This window comes from Notolepis coatsorum, assembly GCF_963971535.1.
Source record: "Notolepis coatsorum genome assembly, chromosome: 15".
Classification (NCBI taxonomy): domain Eukaryota; kingdom Metazoa; phylum Chordata; class Actinopteri; order Aulopiformes; family Paralepididae; genus Notolepis; species Notolepis coatsorum.
In genome coordinates this window covers 36,079,915-36,095,267 of record NC_140179.1, presented here as the reverse complement: position 1 = coordinate 36,095,267, position 15,353 = coordinate 36,079,915, and the positions used below count along the sequence as shown (strand labels likewise).

At 47.7% G+C, this 15,353-nt stretch overlaps 1 protein-coding gene across 1 annotated transcript; it reads left to right on the top strand.

Moving 5' to 3' along the window:
• The first annotated feature begins 5,840 nt into the window (after positions 1-5,840).
• ucmaa (upper zone of growth plate and cartilage matrix associated a) lies at positions 5,841-15,106 on the top strand. The gene is made up of 5 exons (XM_084330428.1): positions 5,841-5,951; positions 6,195-6,253; positions 7,328-7,418; positions 12,272-12,370; positions 14,911-15,106. Exons 1-5 carry the CDS (start codon positions 5,894-5,896, stop codon positions 14,994-14,996), a joined length of 393 nt encoding a protein of 130 aa, XP_084186554.1. The 5' UTR covers positions 5,841-5,893; the 3' UTR covers positions 14,997-15,106.
• Positions 15,107-15,353: the final 247 nt, after the last annotated feature.

The following is a 15,353-nucleotide window of genomic DNA, read 5'->3' as shown; positions in this document are numbered from 1 at the left end:
CACACACACACTCACCGAGAGAGAGAGAGAGAGAGAGAGAGAGAGAGAGAGAGAGGCACACACACTCACAGAGAGAGAGAGAGAGAGAGAGAGGCACACATACTCACAGAGACAGAGAGAGGCACACACACTCACAGAGAGAGACAGACAGAAGGAGTGTTCCTGGGACAGCTCCTCTGGCTGTTTTGAAACAGAGGCCTGGGTCCCGTTTCCTGGCAGGAGAGGGCCCCTGTCTCCAGGCTCCAACCCAGAAAAACAACTAGCTCCACCTGATCTGCAGAGACGAGTGTGTGTCTGTGTGTGTGTGTGTGTGTGTGTGTGTGTGTGTAGGGGTGGGTTCGTACAGCTTGGGCCGTGGAGGAAAGAACAGACACTTTGTTCCAGAACCCAGAGGCAGAATCTCTCAGAACCTCTCCGTCTGAATACAGGAAACCCTGACATGTGTCCGAACCCTAACAGTAGAGCCACTCAGACCCCAGTGGGACCTTCATAACACAATCAATCACGCACATCGCTACAGCATTGGTACTGTGTACCCCCCCCCCCCCCCCCCCCCATTGATTGATTGATTGAATACTTTACTATTTTATTTTTTTAATTATGTTTTTGGTAGATTTGTATTTGTTTGTACTACCGGGCAATCCGGTAGAGGGAGAGAGGAAGAACGGGAGACAGAGCGGGGGGAAGACATTCGTCAAAGGACGCCGGGTCCGGGAATCGAACCCGGGTCGGCAGCTTTGCGACGCAGCGCGTTACAGGGGTCGCCACTTGGGTGCCCGTGAATACTTTATTTTGACACAATCGTAGGACAAACATTTGAAAAAAACAGTGTCATCACGCTGGTAAAAAATGGATAAAACACAATAAAGCCATGGCTTGTTTCCATTGTGGTCCATATATCCCACACACTCCCTCTCCAAAACCACACAGGCCTAGCTGTCGTATAATATTGCTAAATCTTTGCCAGACTACAGATCTGGAGTCAGTTTACCGAGAGGACGCAGGCCAAGAAGCCATCGTCTTGCCCATTTTCCGAGAGCTATAGTTGAGAAAACTTGACGCGTTTTGGAAATCATCTGTGTGTACTGTATGATATTCTATACCCCCCCCCCCCAGCTCCATGGTACATCATCTGACCATACAAGGGCGTAGGTTTCAGGGCGTCAAACACTTCCTGCATCCTGCTGTACCTTTAACCCTTTCGCTGCCACACTACAGAAGGTTAACCCTTTACTATCACACTACCGACGGTTAATGTGATAGTAAAGGGTTAACCTTCTGTAGTGTGGCAGTGAAAGGGTTAAGCACCAGTTTCTGCATCAATTCATGGTGGAAATGTCTTTATTTATGTAAAGGAAAAGACAACATCCAGGTACAAGCTGACATGAATATAAATGGCTGCATTTATATAGCACTTTTATCGTATTTATTTACCCATTCACACACCGATGGCAGAGGCAATCATGCAAGGTGCCAACCTGCACATCAGGAGCAATTAGGGGTTAAGTGTCTTGCTCAAGGACACTTCGACACGTTGCCCGGGAGGAGAGGGAATCGAACCGGGAACCTTCTGATTACCAGACGACTGCCCTACCTCCTGAGCTACTGTCACCCCGAATATAATGGAATATATAATACAGTAAGGCTCTCAGGCATTCTGCATTGCTTTCAGATATTTATTCTCTTGTATTATTATAATTATAATAATAATAATTATTATTATTATTATTATTATTATTATTATTATTATTATTATTATTATTATTATTATTATTATTATTATTATTATTATATATAGTTACAGGTAAGAAGGATATAATTTTTGACCCCCTTATTTCTTTACCTCTTTTGAGGTGGGGGCTGTCTTTCATATTAGAACAATTGTATTGCACTGCACTAATATATTGCACTATTTTATTCTGTCTATTCTATTTTACTCTTTTTATTATTGTCTATTTTTTTTAAACTGCCATGGAATAGAACCATAAACAAGGTGGCCTATTGGTATGTTAGATCCTAATGTGAAAAACTGTGATTTTATGTCTGCACTTTATGTGTTCATTTTATGCCTCTCTTTTTTCAGTTGTGAAGCATATTTTTTGAGGGGGATAAATGTGCCTCTTGACATGTCCCCTGCAACCCCCCCTAAATCTACGCCTATGTGAACATATATTCCATAGAATGCTGTATCCACCGTTCACTGTCTGTACATTACCTACCTACATATAATCCTTTTCACATATCTGTAGATACTATATCTGTACTTATCCCTTACTGTACGGTACCTACTCTTACTAGTTACGCTGCTGGCCAGTACGACTTACTACCATAGTGTCTTTATACCTTTATCACTGTACATATTAATACTACAACTCTGTACATACATCTGATTATCACTATTACTCAGTAGTACTAATTCATATATTTTATACCCAGTTTAAATCACCTGTACATTGTATATTACTATTGCACTTTACTGTTACATTTGCACTCTGGTTGCACGCCAAACTTATTTTCGTCGTACTGTACTTGTGTGCTGTCTGATGACAATACATTTGAATCTACTCTAATTTATCTAAGTGTGTATAAATGCAATTCTGAAGAAAAAGACATTGGTCTAATTCCGTTTCTCTTTTTGTATTTTCAACATACCTTGGATCTGAAACACTATCCAGAGTATTTTATGGTGTGTTTCTTCTGGCCTGTGAGAGTGGAATCGTACGCTCGCTGCCCAGTGGGATGAAGACGAGGCCACGTAAGCCTGAAGTCTCGGTCTTCGAGGTTGTGAATTTCACCTAGTTGTCTGCTGCACATCTCTGCACATACGTTTTTTATTTATTACCCAGGGACAATGCACATCAATCAACGCTTTCAGTTTCCACATCAATGTTAATGTACCAGAGTTTAGCTAATGAGCTAGTTTTCTGTAGTCGCTGCCTAACATGCGTGTCTCTTGGTGTGGGAGGAAACCGGGGAGTCCCCGGAGAAAACCCACGCAAACACGGGGAGAGAACATGCAAACTGAAACTGCACACAGAAAGGCCTCCCGCCGGGGCTCGAACCCAGGACCTTTGTGCTGTGAGGCAGCGGTGCTGACCACTGTGCCGCCGTGCCGCCCAAACAAGGGACTAAATATATATTTTTTATGATCTCTTTTTACTACACAGTTCTGTATCATGTCATGTATGTCATAAATGTCCTGATGAATTGAAAATGGGGGACCCCGATGTAAACAAGATGAAAGTATTTTTCTGGTCTGCATACTCTTAGCAGTTGTTTTGTATTGAGCCGTACTGTATTGTACCCATTCTGCAATCTGTTAATAAAGTTTTCAATCAATCAATCAATCGTATGTATGACATATTCACATGTTTACAATTACATATTCAAAATTCTTTAACTTTTAATGTTTTCAGAGGACATTAGAGTTTGCCTGCTGGGGAAGGAACGCAGGACGCTCACATGGGAGGCAGCCCAGGTGCCCTTTCCTCCAGAGTCCAGACTCACTTTTCTGAGCCTCGCCCAAACCCTAACCTTAACCCTCACTTTCTACCATAACCATAACTGTTAAACGTCAAAGTGAGTCGTCATCATCTCATTATCACTGTGTTTGTATCAGGGTGGGTGGGAGGTTTAGTCTAGTAGTGGTACGAGCACTCGCCCCCGCGACCACAATCATTGTCAGTTTAACTCCCAGTCATGCTGTTCATTTTATACGAAATGTAAATATGTTACTTATACAATAAGTAAATATGTTACTTGTGGCTATAACATAACGTACATTATGTACCTTTTTTCCTGTGGTCGATTAGTACTTTATTTACGTTTTCTGATGAGACTGATTGATTAATTGAAAACTTTGCAGAAGGGGTACAATACAGTACGGCTCAATACAAACAATTGTTAAGGGGATGTAGACCAGAAAAAGACTTTCGTCTCGGGTCCCCCATTTTCAATTCATCAAGACATTTATGACATACAAATATACAGTACTGTTTCATCGAGACATTTATGACAATCAAGACATACAAATATACAGTACTGTTTACGAGAAAGGGGTGTTGGACATTTACCGTGGCCAGTTTCTAATTGCAGCCACCCGTAGGTGCTCTTTGAGAGCGGTTTTGACCACACACACACACACACACACACACACACACACACACACACACACACACACACACACACACACACACACACACACACACAGAAACCATCTGCATCTCCTTACCAAGAGCAGGATGTTTTGCGGTGCTGTTTGAGAATGCCTTGCAGGATGAAGAGAGAAAGAGAGAGAGGAGGGAAAGATGCAAACACACACAGGCCAGGCCTTGGACAGTGAATATGTGGAGGTGGATCCTGCCTGATCTGAGATCAGTGTAAAAGTCAAGTGAGGACACGTCTCTCGCCGCCGGCTAATCGGTTATCGGAAGCTCACAGGAGACATCTGACCAGGCAGCGAGTCAATGGCTCTTGTGTTTGGTGTGTTTGCCTGTGTAGGAGGCAACGATATGAGTGTCTTCTTTAACAGCGGACGGTACGCTGCCTCTCTCTATCTCTCTCTTCATCCCCTCTCCCCCTCTCTCTTTCCTTCTGTCTGTTCTCCCGCTACACCCCCCCCCCCTCTCTCCCTTCTTCCTCCCTCCTTAATGGAACTTTTTTGTGTACAGAAAGTTAAAAGATACATTTTTTAAACCCTTAACAAATGTTCAATATTAAACACTTTCTATGAATATTTGGTAACACGTTATATAATACAGTCCGTGTTGTACAGTGTAATTACAGAATGTATGGAGTAACTTCCTCGTATGAATCCGTACATGTAAAATATTTACTGGTTTCTACTGGTACCTAAATGTAGCAGAAGAAACAGCAGAGACTTGGAGCAACTTCCCAGACATTTACCCTGTGATCTCCAGGAACTTACAGTGTAACTTCCTCGTAATGAATCTGTACATATAATGAATCTGTACATATAATGAATCTGTACATACATATACAGAGTACTTAGGCTTCTGGAAATTATAGGGTCAATTACACGGTACAATTTCGCGGAAATAACTCTAAATCCCCAATTCTTCCTTGTTGTCTTGTTTACTGAATACATTTCATATTTCTTACCATATTGTTCAATAAACAACTGAAAATGGCTTAGCAGCATTTCTACACCTTTACCCTCATTGAGAATGAAGGATGTATTCCTATATTTACCAGGAATTCCAAGTCGGCAGCTTATATTCCTAGTATAGACTCAGCTGTCTGTGTAGCTGAAAGGAAAGGTGTCGGGTTACCACATAATGGACCGCGAGTGGTTCCACCTATTAGTGACGTCACACATGGAACTCAGATTTCAGGGCAGTCCAGACACTCTCTCCCTCTCCGGGGGAAGAATGTGGAAAAAGTTTGCTCTGGTGTCGAGTTCTGCACAAAACAAACGATCTGTATAGTTAAAGTCGTGCCTCCCAAGAGGACTTAACCATAAAAAAACAAACACGTTTTTCTTCGTGGAGGGGATCTTTAAATGGTCTTTTAAGTGGCTGAAGGTTTCCGGTCTTCCTGCTGATTGGGCGTCAGGTTTCCAGGGTTACGTTTGTGTGTGTGTGTGTGTGTGTTTATGAGGTATCTCACAGTAATCAAAGCAACACAGTTTCCCAGGTTATGTTACGTACCTCCTCCTCCTCTCTCCACTGTCTTCCTCACCCCCATCACCCCTCCCTTGGGCTAGTGAAATACCAGCTGTCCCCCCCTATCCCAGAGAGACTCTCTCTCCCTCTTTCTCCACCCACTCCCTCCCTCCCTCCCTCCCTCCCGTCTCTCACCTCTCTCTCTGTTCATTTAGTTGCACTGCGATCGATTCCGCACAGTTCCACTGTACTCTCTCTCTCTCTCCAAGATGGCCTGGATGCAAGTCATCGTCATGTCGCTGCTCGCCACCCTCCTCATCCTCACAGGTGAGTCAGTAATGTGTGTGTGTGGATTGTGGAAGGGGGGGGGGGGGCACTTTAGGCGAGGGGTCTGGGGGTGCCCCCCCCCCTAGGAGATTTTGATGCGCATTTACAACGTGTCAGAGGGGGAGCTGAGGGGAACTCCTCAAAACTAATTTCAACTTCATGTTCAGTCCAATTCCAACCGGCCTGGTGGTTCTTTGTGACGTGGTGAGCGGCGGTCATTCCTCTTCTCTTTCTCTCCTCCAGTCTCCGTGGGGGTGGAAAGCGCAGCAGTCAAAGGGGACACCAAGCAGAGGAGCCCCATGGTGAGTCCTAAACGCAAGCTGCACCTACTAGAATACCACACCTGGCATCCTCATGTGACCTTTGCCCCCCTCCTCTCTCTGTATAAGTAGGCTGTATAGAACTGGAGGTCGAGTGTGATAGAAGGAATAGCCTACATCAGGAATGTACGGGTATGAAATATTGTAGATGGGAGTGCTGATTTGAGACCAGTTTAACTAGTTAAAAGTTTGTGACCGAATCACTGATCCCAGATCAGTCCTTAACATTAAGAGATAGTGCAATTATATATTTTATATTCTATACCCCCTGTTTTATTAATGTTATTTACGCCCCACCCTGTTTTTATATTAACAGTGTTTAGGACTGTTTTTATTCTTATTTTACTAGCACCTAGGGTTGCATTTTTAATTTCGTTGTAACAACTGTAACAATGACAATAAAGATCTATTCTATTCTATTCTATTATAATCATTATGAAAACAGTCCCTGGTCCTACTGTATTACCACAGTCCTTGACATTCTCTCTCTCTCCTTTCTGTCCTTCTGTCTATCTCTCTCTCTCTCTCTCTCTCTCCCTTCTCTCTATCCTTCCATCTTCTCCCCCACTTTCCCCCAAATCTATCTCTCTTTTTCTCTCTCACGCTCTCCCTTTCTTTTCTCCCTCTCCCCTTCTATGTCCTTCCGTCTTTCCCCCACTTTCCCCCAATGTCTCTCCCTCCCCCTCCCCTCTCTCTGTCTTTGTCTCTCTTACTTCTCTCTCTCTCCCCCTCTCTCCCCCCTCTCTCTCCCTGTCTCCCCCCTCTCTCTCTCTCTGTCCCCTTCTCTCTCTCTCTCCCTGTCTCTCTCCCTGCCCCCTCTCTCTCTCTTTCCCCCCTCTCTCTCCCCTCCCCTTCTCTCTGTCTGTCTCTCTCCCTCCCCCTCTCTCTGTCTCTCTCTCCCCCCCCCCCCTCTCTCTCTCCCTCCCTTCTCTCTGTCTCCCCCTTCTCTCTGTCTGTCTTTCTCTGTCTGTCTCCCCCCCCCCTCTCTCTCCCCTCCCCTTCTCTCTGTCTGTCTCTCTCTCCCCCCCCTCTCCCCCCCCCCCCCCCTCTCTCCAGGGTCAACACGGAGGGTCTTCATGCCCGCCTCGGACGCTGCCCACCTTCCTCAAGCGCCGCAGTCGCCGTTCCACCCAGGCGGAGCTCCAAGGTGGGGCTGTTCTTTTTAATCATCTCTATGCCAGGTTACCGTGGAGACGGCAGGGAAGACGGGGGGTAGTGGCTGGGAGGCGGAGTGGATTGTGTTTTTGTTTTTTAATTGTGTGTGTGTGTGTGTGTGTGTGTGTGTGTGGTCGATGTTCCCTCAGTGTAGTGTACCTGTGGTGAGGTTTTGCCCACTGTGGAAGTGGCCAGGTGGTCTTGGAGTGTGTGTGTGTGTGTGTGTGTGTGTGTGTGTGTGTGTGTGTGTGTGTGTGGTCGATGTTCCCTCAGTGTAGTGTACATGTGGTGAGGTTTTGCCCACTGTGGAAGTGGCCAGGTGGTCTTGGAGTGTGTGTGTGTGTGTGTGTGTGTGTGTGTGTGTGTGTGTGTGTGTGTGTGTGTGTGTGTGTGCGTGCGTCTGTGTGTGTGTGTGTGTGTGTGTGTGTGCGTGCGTCTGTGGGGGATTGCCGGTTGATGGTGAGATGATGGTGATGTGGTCTCTGTGGTCGTGGCTACTCTGAAAGCTGAGGTGGTTAACTAAACTGGTAAATTAAACTGGCCTGGAGCTCGACACAGGTGTCTCTCAGACAGGAGCAGCTCTATGATCTATCAGACACGCTGCCATTAGCTGGAGGCTGCAGAAGGAGGCACAGGGCAGTATGGAGCGACTCCTCCCTCGCTCTCCTCAGTCAGAGCCCTAGAGGCAGGCTGGGGTCCTCCTCTCCTCTCCTCTCCTCTCCTCTCCTCTCCTCTCCTCTCCTCTCCTCTCCTCTCCACCGCTCTCCTCTCCTCTGCTCCCCTCTGCTCTGCTCTGCTCTGCTCTCCTCTCCTCCCCTCTCCTCTCCTCTCCCCCTGTCAGAGTCCCAGAGCCAGGCTGGGGTCCACTCCACCTCTCCCCCCTGGCAAGAGCAACCAAACGGGGGCAGCAGCTCTGAACAAACAATGTCAACATTCCTGGGACAGCTTCACAAACCATTATGACCCCCGCCAACCCAGTGCCCAAGGGGGGAGGGGGGTGTGTGCGTGTGCGTGTCTCTGTGTGTGTGTGTGTGAGGGACATTGTGTGTGGGGGAGGGGGGTGTGTGCGTGTGTGTGTCTCTGTGTGTGTGTGTGTGTGTGTGAGAGGGACATTGTGTGTGGGGGAGGGGGGTGTGTGCGTGTGTGTGTCTCTGTGTGCGTGTGTGTGTGAGGGACATTGAAGTTGTGACCCTGGCAGCAAAGTGATGCTCAGGTAGCAGGAACAATGTGATTAACACTGTGAGTGAGTGAGTGAGTGAGTGAGTGAGTGAGTGAGTGAGTGAGTGAGTGAGTGAGTGAGTGAGTGAGTGAGTGAGAAAGAGAGAGAGGGGCGATAATGTGATTGGAATGTAATTAACGCTGTGAGTGAGTGAGTGAGTGAGTGAGTGAGTTGGTGAGTGAGTGAGAAAGGGAGCGAGCAAGGGAGAGAGAGAAGAGAGAGGACAGAGAGTGAGAGAGAGAGAGCGAGGGAGAGGAGAGAGCGAGGAGAGAGAGAGGAGAGAGAGGGGAGATAGAGAGAGAGGGGAGAGAGCGAAGAGAGAGAGGACAGAGAGTGAGAGAGAGAGCAAGGGAGAGGAGAGAGCGAGGAGAGAGAGAATAGAGAGGGGACAGAGAGTGAGAGTTGGAGAGAGAGAGGACATAGAGTGAAAGAGGAGAGAGAGGAGATGAGAGAGAGAGAGGAGAGAGAGGACAGAGAGTGAGAGAGAGGACAGAGAGTGAGAGTGGGAGAGAGAGAGGACAGAGAGTGAGAGAGGAGAGGAGATGAGAGGAGAGGAGAGAGAGGACAGAGAGTGAGAGAGGGGAGAGAGAGGAGAGAGAGAGAGAGAGAGAGAGAGAGAGAGAGAGAGAGAGAGAAACTTTTCCTGTGAGCCTAATCTGGGCCATTTAGTGGAAAAACTAATTTGCAGTGTCATGTGTGTCAGTGAAAACAAACTGTGATGTCATCATCTCAACACCGCCCCCTGGAGGAACCTCTGAGAGTTGCGTCACTGTCCAACAGCCACAGTTCCCCTGTCCTGTACCCAGTTGATGGCGTCCACAGCTGGGTGTGTGTAGGGATGTGTAGTAGGGGTGTGTGTAGGGGTGTGTAGGAGTGTGTGTATGTGTGTAGGAGTGTGTGTAGGGGTGTGTTCAAGTTCAAGTTCCAGTCATACAGAAGTACAGAATACTTTCATACAAAATGCTTCTTACTGTTACGCTCCAGAGACTGTGCTAGACAAGATAGTATCAAATAACATAATATAGCATGTAATTTAGAAGAAGAAAAAGAAAAATGAGGTCACAGTGTTCGGTATAGACATATGTACAATGTTCTGAGTTACCATATAATATACAATACTATGCAGTGTACTAATGTACAGTACTATCTAGTGCAAAGCAGAAATGGGATGAGGTACAATTTTAGGTACAATTTACAGTAAGGTGTACGAGTTGTAGTGCAATCCTTCATCAATAAATATAAAGTGTGGGGAGTGGGTGCTACAGTGTGTTTGTTTAAAGTGGGTGTGTGCTATAAAGTGTGTGGAGTGGGTGCTACAGTGTGTTTGTTTAAAGTGAGTGTGTGCGTGTGGATGTGTGTGCTATGTGCGTTTGGTGGTTGTTGTTGTGTAGTGTTCGTTCATTGTTCGTTTAGCAGCCTGATGGCCTGGGGATAGAAGCTTCTTCTGAGTCTTTCTGTGCTCGCCTTGAGACTCCGGTATCGCTTGCCTGACCGCAGCAGTTCAAAGAGGCAGTTGTTCGGGTGACTGGAGTCTTTAATGATTCTCTTAGCCTTGCCCGTGCAACGCTTGTTGTAAATGTTCTGGAGGGTGGGGAGCCCCCCTCCAATTGTGCGTTCGGCTGAACGTGTCACTCTTTGTAGTCTGCTTCGGTCTTGTGCAGTGCTATTCCCAAACCAGGAGGTGATGTTGCCGGTCAAGATGCTCTCAATTGTACATGAGTAGAAGTTCTTAAGGATCTTCTGACTGACTTGGAACTTCCTTAGGCGCCTGAGGAAGTAGAGGCGTTGTCGTGCCTTCTTCACAACACTGTCAATGTGTGTGGTCCATGTCAAGTCCTCGGATATGTAGGCTCCGAGGTACTTAAAGCTGTTGACTCTCTCAACCGGTGCCCCGTCGATGCTGAGGGGGCTGTAGTCCTTGACCCCCGACCTCCTGAAGTCCACAATCATCTCCTTTGTTTTGCTGACGTTCAGGGAGAGGCTGTTTTCCTGGCACCATCCCGCCAGGACCTTGACCTCTTCCAGGTAGGCCCTCTCGTCGTTGGCAGAGATCAGGCCCACCACCACTGTGTCGTCAGCAAATTTGATGATTGTATTGCTACTCCGCTGAGCCACACAGTCGTGTGTGTACAGGGAGTAGAGGAGGGGACTCAGAACACAGCCCTGGGGGGCCCCTATGTTGAGGGTGATGGATGAGGAGGTGCAGTTGCCTGCTCTCACCACCTGGGGTCTGCCAGTCAGGAAGTCCAAGACCCACTGGCAGAGGTCATAGCCCAAGCCCAGGTCCCTGAGCTTGGCTATGAGTATGGAGGGGACTATGGTATTGAATGCCGAGCTGTAGTCGATGAATAGCATTCTCACATAGTTCCCCTGCCTCTTGTCCAGGTGTGATGCTGCTGTGTGCAGCACATGGGCTATGGCGTCCTCCGTGTATGTGTGTAGGTGTGTGTATGTGTGTGTAGGAGTGTGTGTATGTGCGTGCAGTTTGTGTTCTGCGACTCACAAGGCGCTACTTGAGTTGAGCCAAAACATCCGTTACGTTAGGCAGCTCTGAGACCACACTGCGGGCCTTACGTATCCTCTCCTGCCCTTTCTTATCCTCTCCTGCCCTTTCTTATCCTCTCCTGCCCTTTCTTGTCCTCTCCTGTCCTTTCTTATCCTCTCCTGTCCTTTCTTATCCTCTCCTGCCCTTTCTTATCCTCTCCTGTCCTTTCTTATCCTCTCCTGTCCTTTCTTATCCTCTCCTGCCCTTTCTTATCCTCTCCTGTCCTTTCTTATCCTCTCCTGCCCTTTCTTATCCTCTCCTGCCCTTTCTTGTCCTCTCCTGCCCTTTCTTATCCTCTCCTGTCCTTTCTTATCCTCTCCTGTCCTTTCTTATCCTCTCCTGCCCTTTCTTATCCTCTCCTGTCCTTTCTTATCCTCTCCTGTCCTTTCTTATCCTCTCCTGTCCTTTCTTGTCTCTCCTATCTTCTTCATGTCCTCTTCATGTCCTCTCTTGTCCCTCCTGTCCTCTTCATGTCCTCTCTTGTCCCTCCTGTCCTCTTCATGTCCTCTTCATGTCCTCTCTTGTCTCTCCTGTCCTCTTCATGTCCTCTCTTGTCTCTTCATGTCCTCTCTTGTCCCTCCTGTCCTCTTGTCTCTCCTGTCTTCATGTCCTCTTCATGTCCTCTTCATGTCCTCTCTTGTCTCTCCTGTCCTCTTCATGTCCTCTCTTGTCTCTTCATGTCCTCTCTTGTCTCTCCTGTCCTCATGTCCTTTCTTGTCCCTCCTGTCCTCACTTGTCTCTCCTGTCCTCTCTTGTCTCTCCTGTCCTCTTCATGTCCTCTCCTGTCCTCTTCATGTCCTCTCTTGTCCCTCCTGTCCTCTCTTGTCTCTCCTGTCCTCATGTCCTTTCTTGTCCCTCCTGTCCTCTCTTATCCTCTCCTGTCCTCTTCATGTCCTCTCTTGTCCCTCCTGTCCTCTCTTGTCTCTCCTGTCCTCTTCATGTCCTCTCCTGTCCTCTTCATGTCCTCTCTTGTCCCTCCTGTCCTCTCTTATCCTCTCCTGTCCTCTTCATGTCCTCTCTTGTCCCTCCTGTCCTCTCTTATCCTCTCCTGTCCTCTTCATGTCCTCTCCTGTCTCTCCAGCCGAGCAGAGGGTTAGGATGACGAACAACGAGAGGAGGAAGGAGCACAACGAGGAGCGGAGGAACGAGTACGAGAACTACGTGGAGGAGGAGAGAGACGGTGAGACACACACACACAGGGACACACACGTACACACAGAGACACACACACACAGAGACACACACACACACAGAGACACACACACAGAGACACACACACACACACACAGAGACACACACACAGACACACACACACACACACACACACAGAGACACACACACAGAGACACACAGAGACACACACACACACACAGAGACACACACACACACAGAGACATACACAGAGACACACACACAGAGACACACACACACAGAGACACACACAAACAGGGACACACACACACACAGAGACACACACACACACACAGAGACACGCACACACACAGAGACACACACAGAGGAGGAGAGACGGTGAGACACAAACACAGACAGACAGACACACAAACACACACACAAACACACAGAGACACAGACAGACACACAAACACACTCAGACAAGACAGTCTGAATTCTCCTCGACATCCACTATCTGTGACACTATTTTGCGAGGGCACCGTCTCTGCATCCTAGGCTTAGCGCCGCCCAGGATGCTTGTGATTGGTTGAAAGAAATACAAACAAGCCAGAGTGTTTTTTCCCCATATAGCGGAATGATAATAGGTTCTCTCTCCAGCGCTGGCATGGTTCTAACATATTGTTGAGAGAGGTTTGGCTACGCAAGACTATTGCCTTGTCTCCACTAGCCAGGGTTTAGCCGTGCTGTGGTCTGTCTGGCACACGGTGCTTCATTATCTTTAGAACCTGGTCAAAGCCAGCTGGGACTGTTGTATCATCATAGTTTAGCTATGACAGTTGATGGTGTGGTTTTTGAAAGGTTGCCCATAACCGGTTGAGTTTACAAGAAACACAATGGAGACAAATTCAACCATACGACACCACGGCTAGCCCCAGCCAGGCTGAACATAGTTAATGGAGACACAAACCCAACCATCCACATCTCAGAGGATCTGACATGGTCAACACACATAGACACAGTAGTAAAGAAGGCAAAGCAGCGCCTCTACCACCTGAGACAGTTAAGGAAGTTCAGAGTATCGGGGAAGATACTCCAGTCCTTCTACTCAGGAGCTGTAGAGAGCATCTTGACCGGAAACATCACTGCCTGGTATGGAAACAGCACGGCACAGGACAAGAAGGCCCTACAGAGAGTGGTGCGCTCAGCCGAGCGTACCATGGGTATTGCACTACCTCCCCTGCAGGTTCTATACAACAAGAGGTGCAAATCCAGAGCCTGCAGAATAATGAAAGACCCCCACCACCCCAATAACAGCCTGTTCCAGCTGCTGAGGTCAGGCAGACGCCTGCGAACCCCAGCTACTAGGACAGAGAGGCTTAGGCTCAGCTTCTTCCCCCAGGCCATCAGAGCCTTGAACAATGAACATTGAGTGCCACAGAACACTGAACCATCCACACACAAGCACACATGAGCACACACACGACACGCACGCTGTGCACTAGCAGCCACTTTAACATGAGCGGGCACACACTCATGCCGCACTCACCCACACTTATTGCCAAAAGGAAAGGCCACTTTAAATTAGTATAGCAACAGTAACAGTGTATTGCACTACCAAAGCTACCTAGCATGTCCTATATGCTCTGTAAATAACTATGTACAGATACCGAGATGTCCCACTATGTTACCTGTTTATTGCACAATGTTGTTTTTATTGGATTCTATTATATGTTGTACCACTGTATTGCACATCGTTGCGGGCAAGACCACCCGCATTTCATTGTATACTTGTATGCCGTGACAAATAAAACTCTTGACTTGACCATATCATACTAGATCATGGCTAGCCCCAGCCAGGCTGAACATAGCTAACGGAGACACAAACCAAACCATAGAAGAAATCTTTATTTGTCATGCAGATTAACACACACACATGCACTGAGTCACCAATGAAATGTCTCTCTGCACTCCCCCCCCCCCCCCAAGGGCAGCCGGGGGACCAATCCAAGTGCTTCTGTCCATCTTCGTCAGGGACACGACAGCGTTAGCGATCTGTTCTGCATGTTTTTCCATTGGGTTTATCTTATTAGGAGGGGAAACCCTTGCAAGCACGGGGAGAACACGCAAACTCCACACAGAAAGGCCCGAGAGATACCTCACCTGGGTACCTGGCAACGTGGCAACCTGGTCCCCAAGTGGGAATCGAACCCAGGACCTTCTAGCTGTGAGGCGACAGTGTTAACCACTACACCACCGTGCCGCCATACCATGCTAGACCATGGCTAGCCCCGGCCAGGCTGAACATAGCTAACACAAACCCAACCATACCATACTCAGGGTTAAATTCAAGGACTTTCACATACTTTTCCAAGCACTATTTTTCATTTTAAAAGGGCATTTAAAAGGATTTATTTATGGCTTAAAACCAATTTCTGACAACTAGTTACACATTAACATCAAGGAATTCCAGGCCTTGACTGACCTTGTGCGAACCCTGCATACTAGACCCAGCCAGCCAATAGCTAATGGAGACAAGGCATCATTTCCCACTAACCTCTACCCCCCTCCCCTCCTCCTCCTCCACAGAGCAAAATGAGAGGACGAGAGAGAATAACGAGCAGTGGCGCCAATTCAACTACGATGGGACGCGCCCACGCTACTTCTGGAACTAGTGAGCGCGCTCGGTAGCCCAACGGGCCGGAACCAACCAACAACCAGCCATGATCGACGGGAGACGGTTACTCTAGAATTGTACTTCTGTTAAATAAGAGGGGGCGGGGGGGGGGGGGGGGGGGTGGAATGTCACACATTTTAAGAATTCACCTGGTATTCCTGTAGCCCCTGGGACACAATACAGTCAATATTTGTGAACAGGCACCACTCAAAAACTACCAAAAGGATACAAACCTCATTTGGGTGCGAGAATCCAACTTAATATTGATACTGTAAACTACTAACGAGTCGGTCGCAGTCAACCAGCGTCTGCTAACGGGTCTGACCCTTTAGCTCAGCTGGTTAATGCGGCCACA

Bases quoted from the DNA above. Each gene is read 5' to 3' on its own strand.
- ucmaa (XM_084330428.1), top strand. From the start codon at position 5,894: ATGGCCTGGATGCAAGTCATCGTCATGTCGCTGCTCGCCACCCTCCTC. The intron at 5,952-6,194 runs GTGAGTCAGTAA...TCTCTCCTCCAG, and splicing joins CACCCTCCTCATCCTCACAG to TCTCCGTGGGGGTGGAAAGC. The intron at 6,254-7,327 runs GTGAGTCCTAAA...CCCTCTCTCCAG, and splicing joins CCAAGCAGAGGAGCCCCATG to GGTCAACACGGAGGGTCTTC.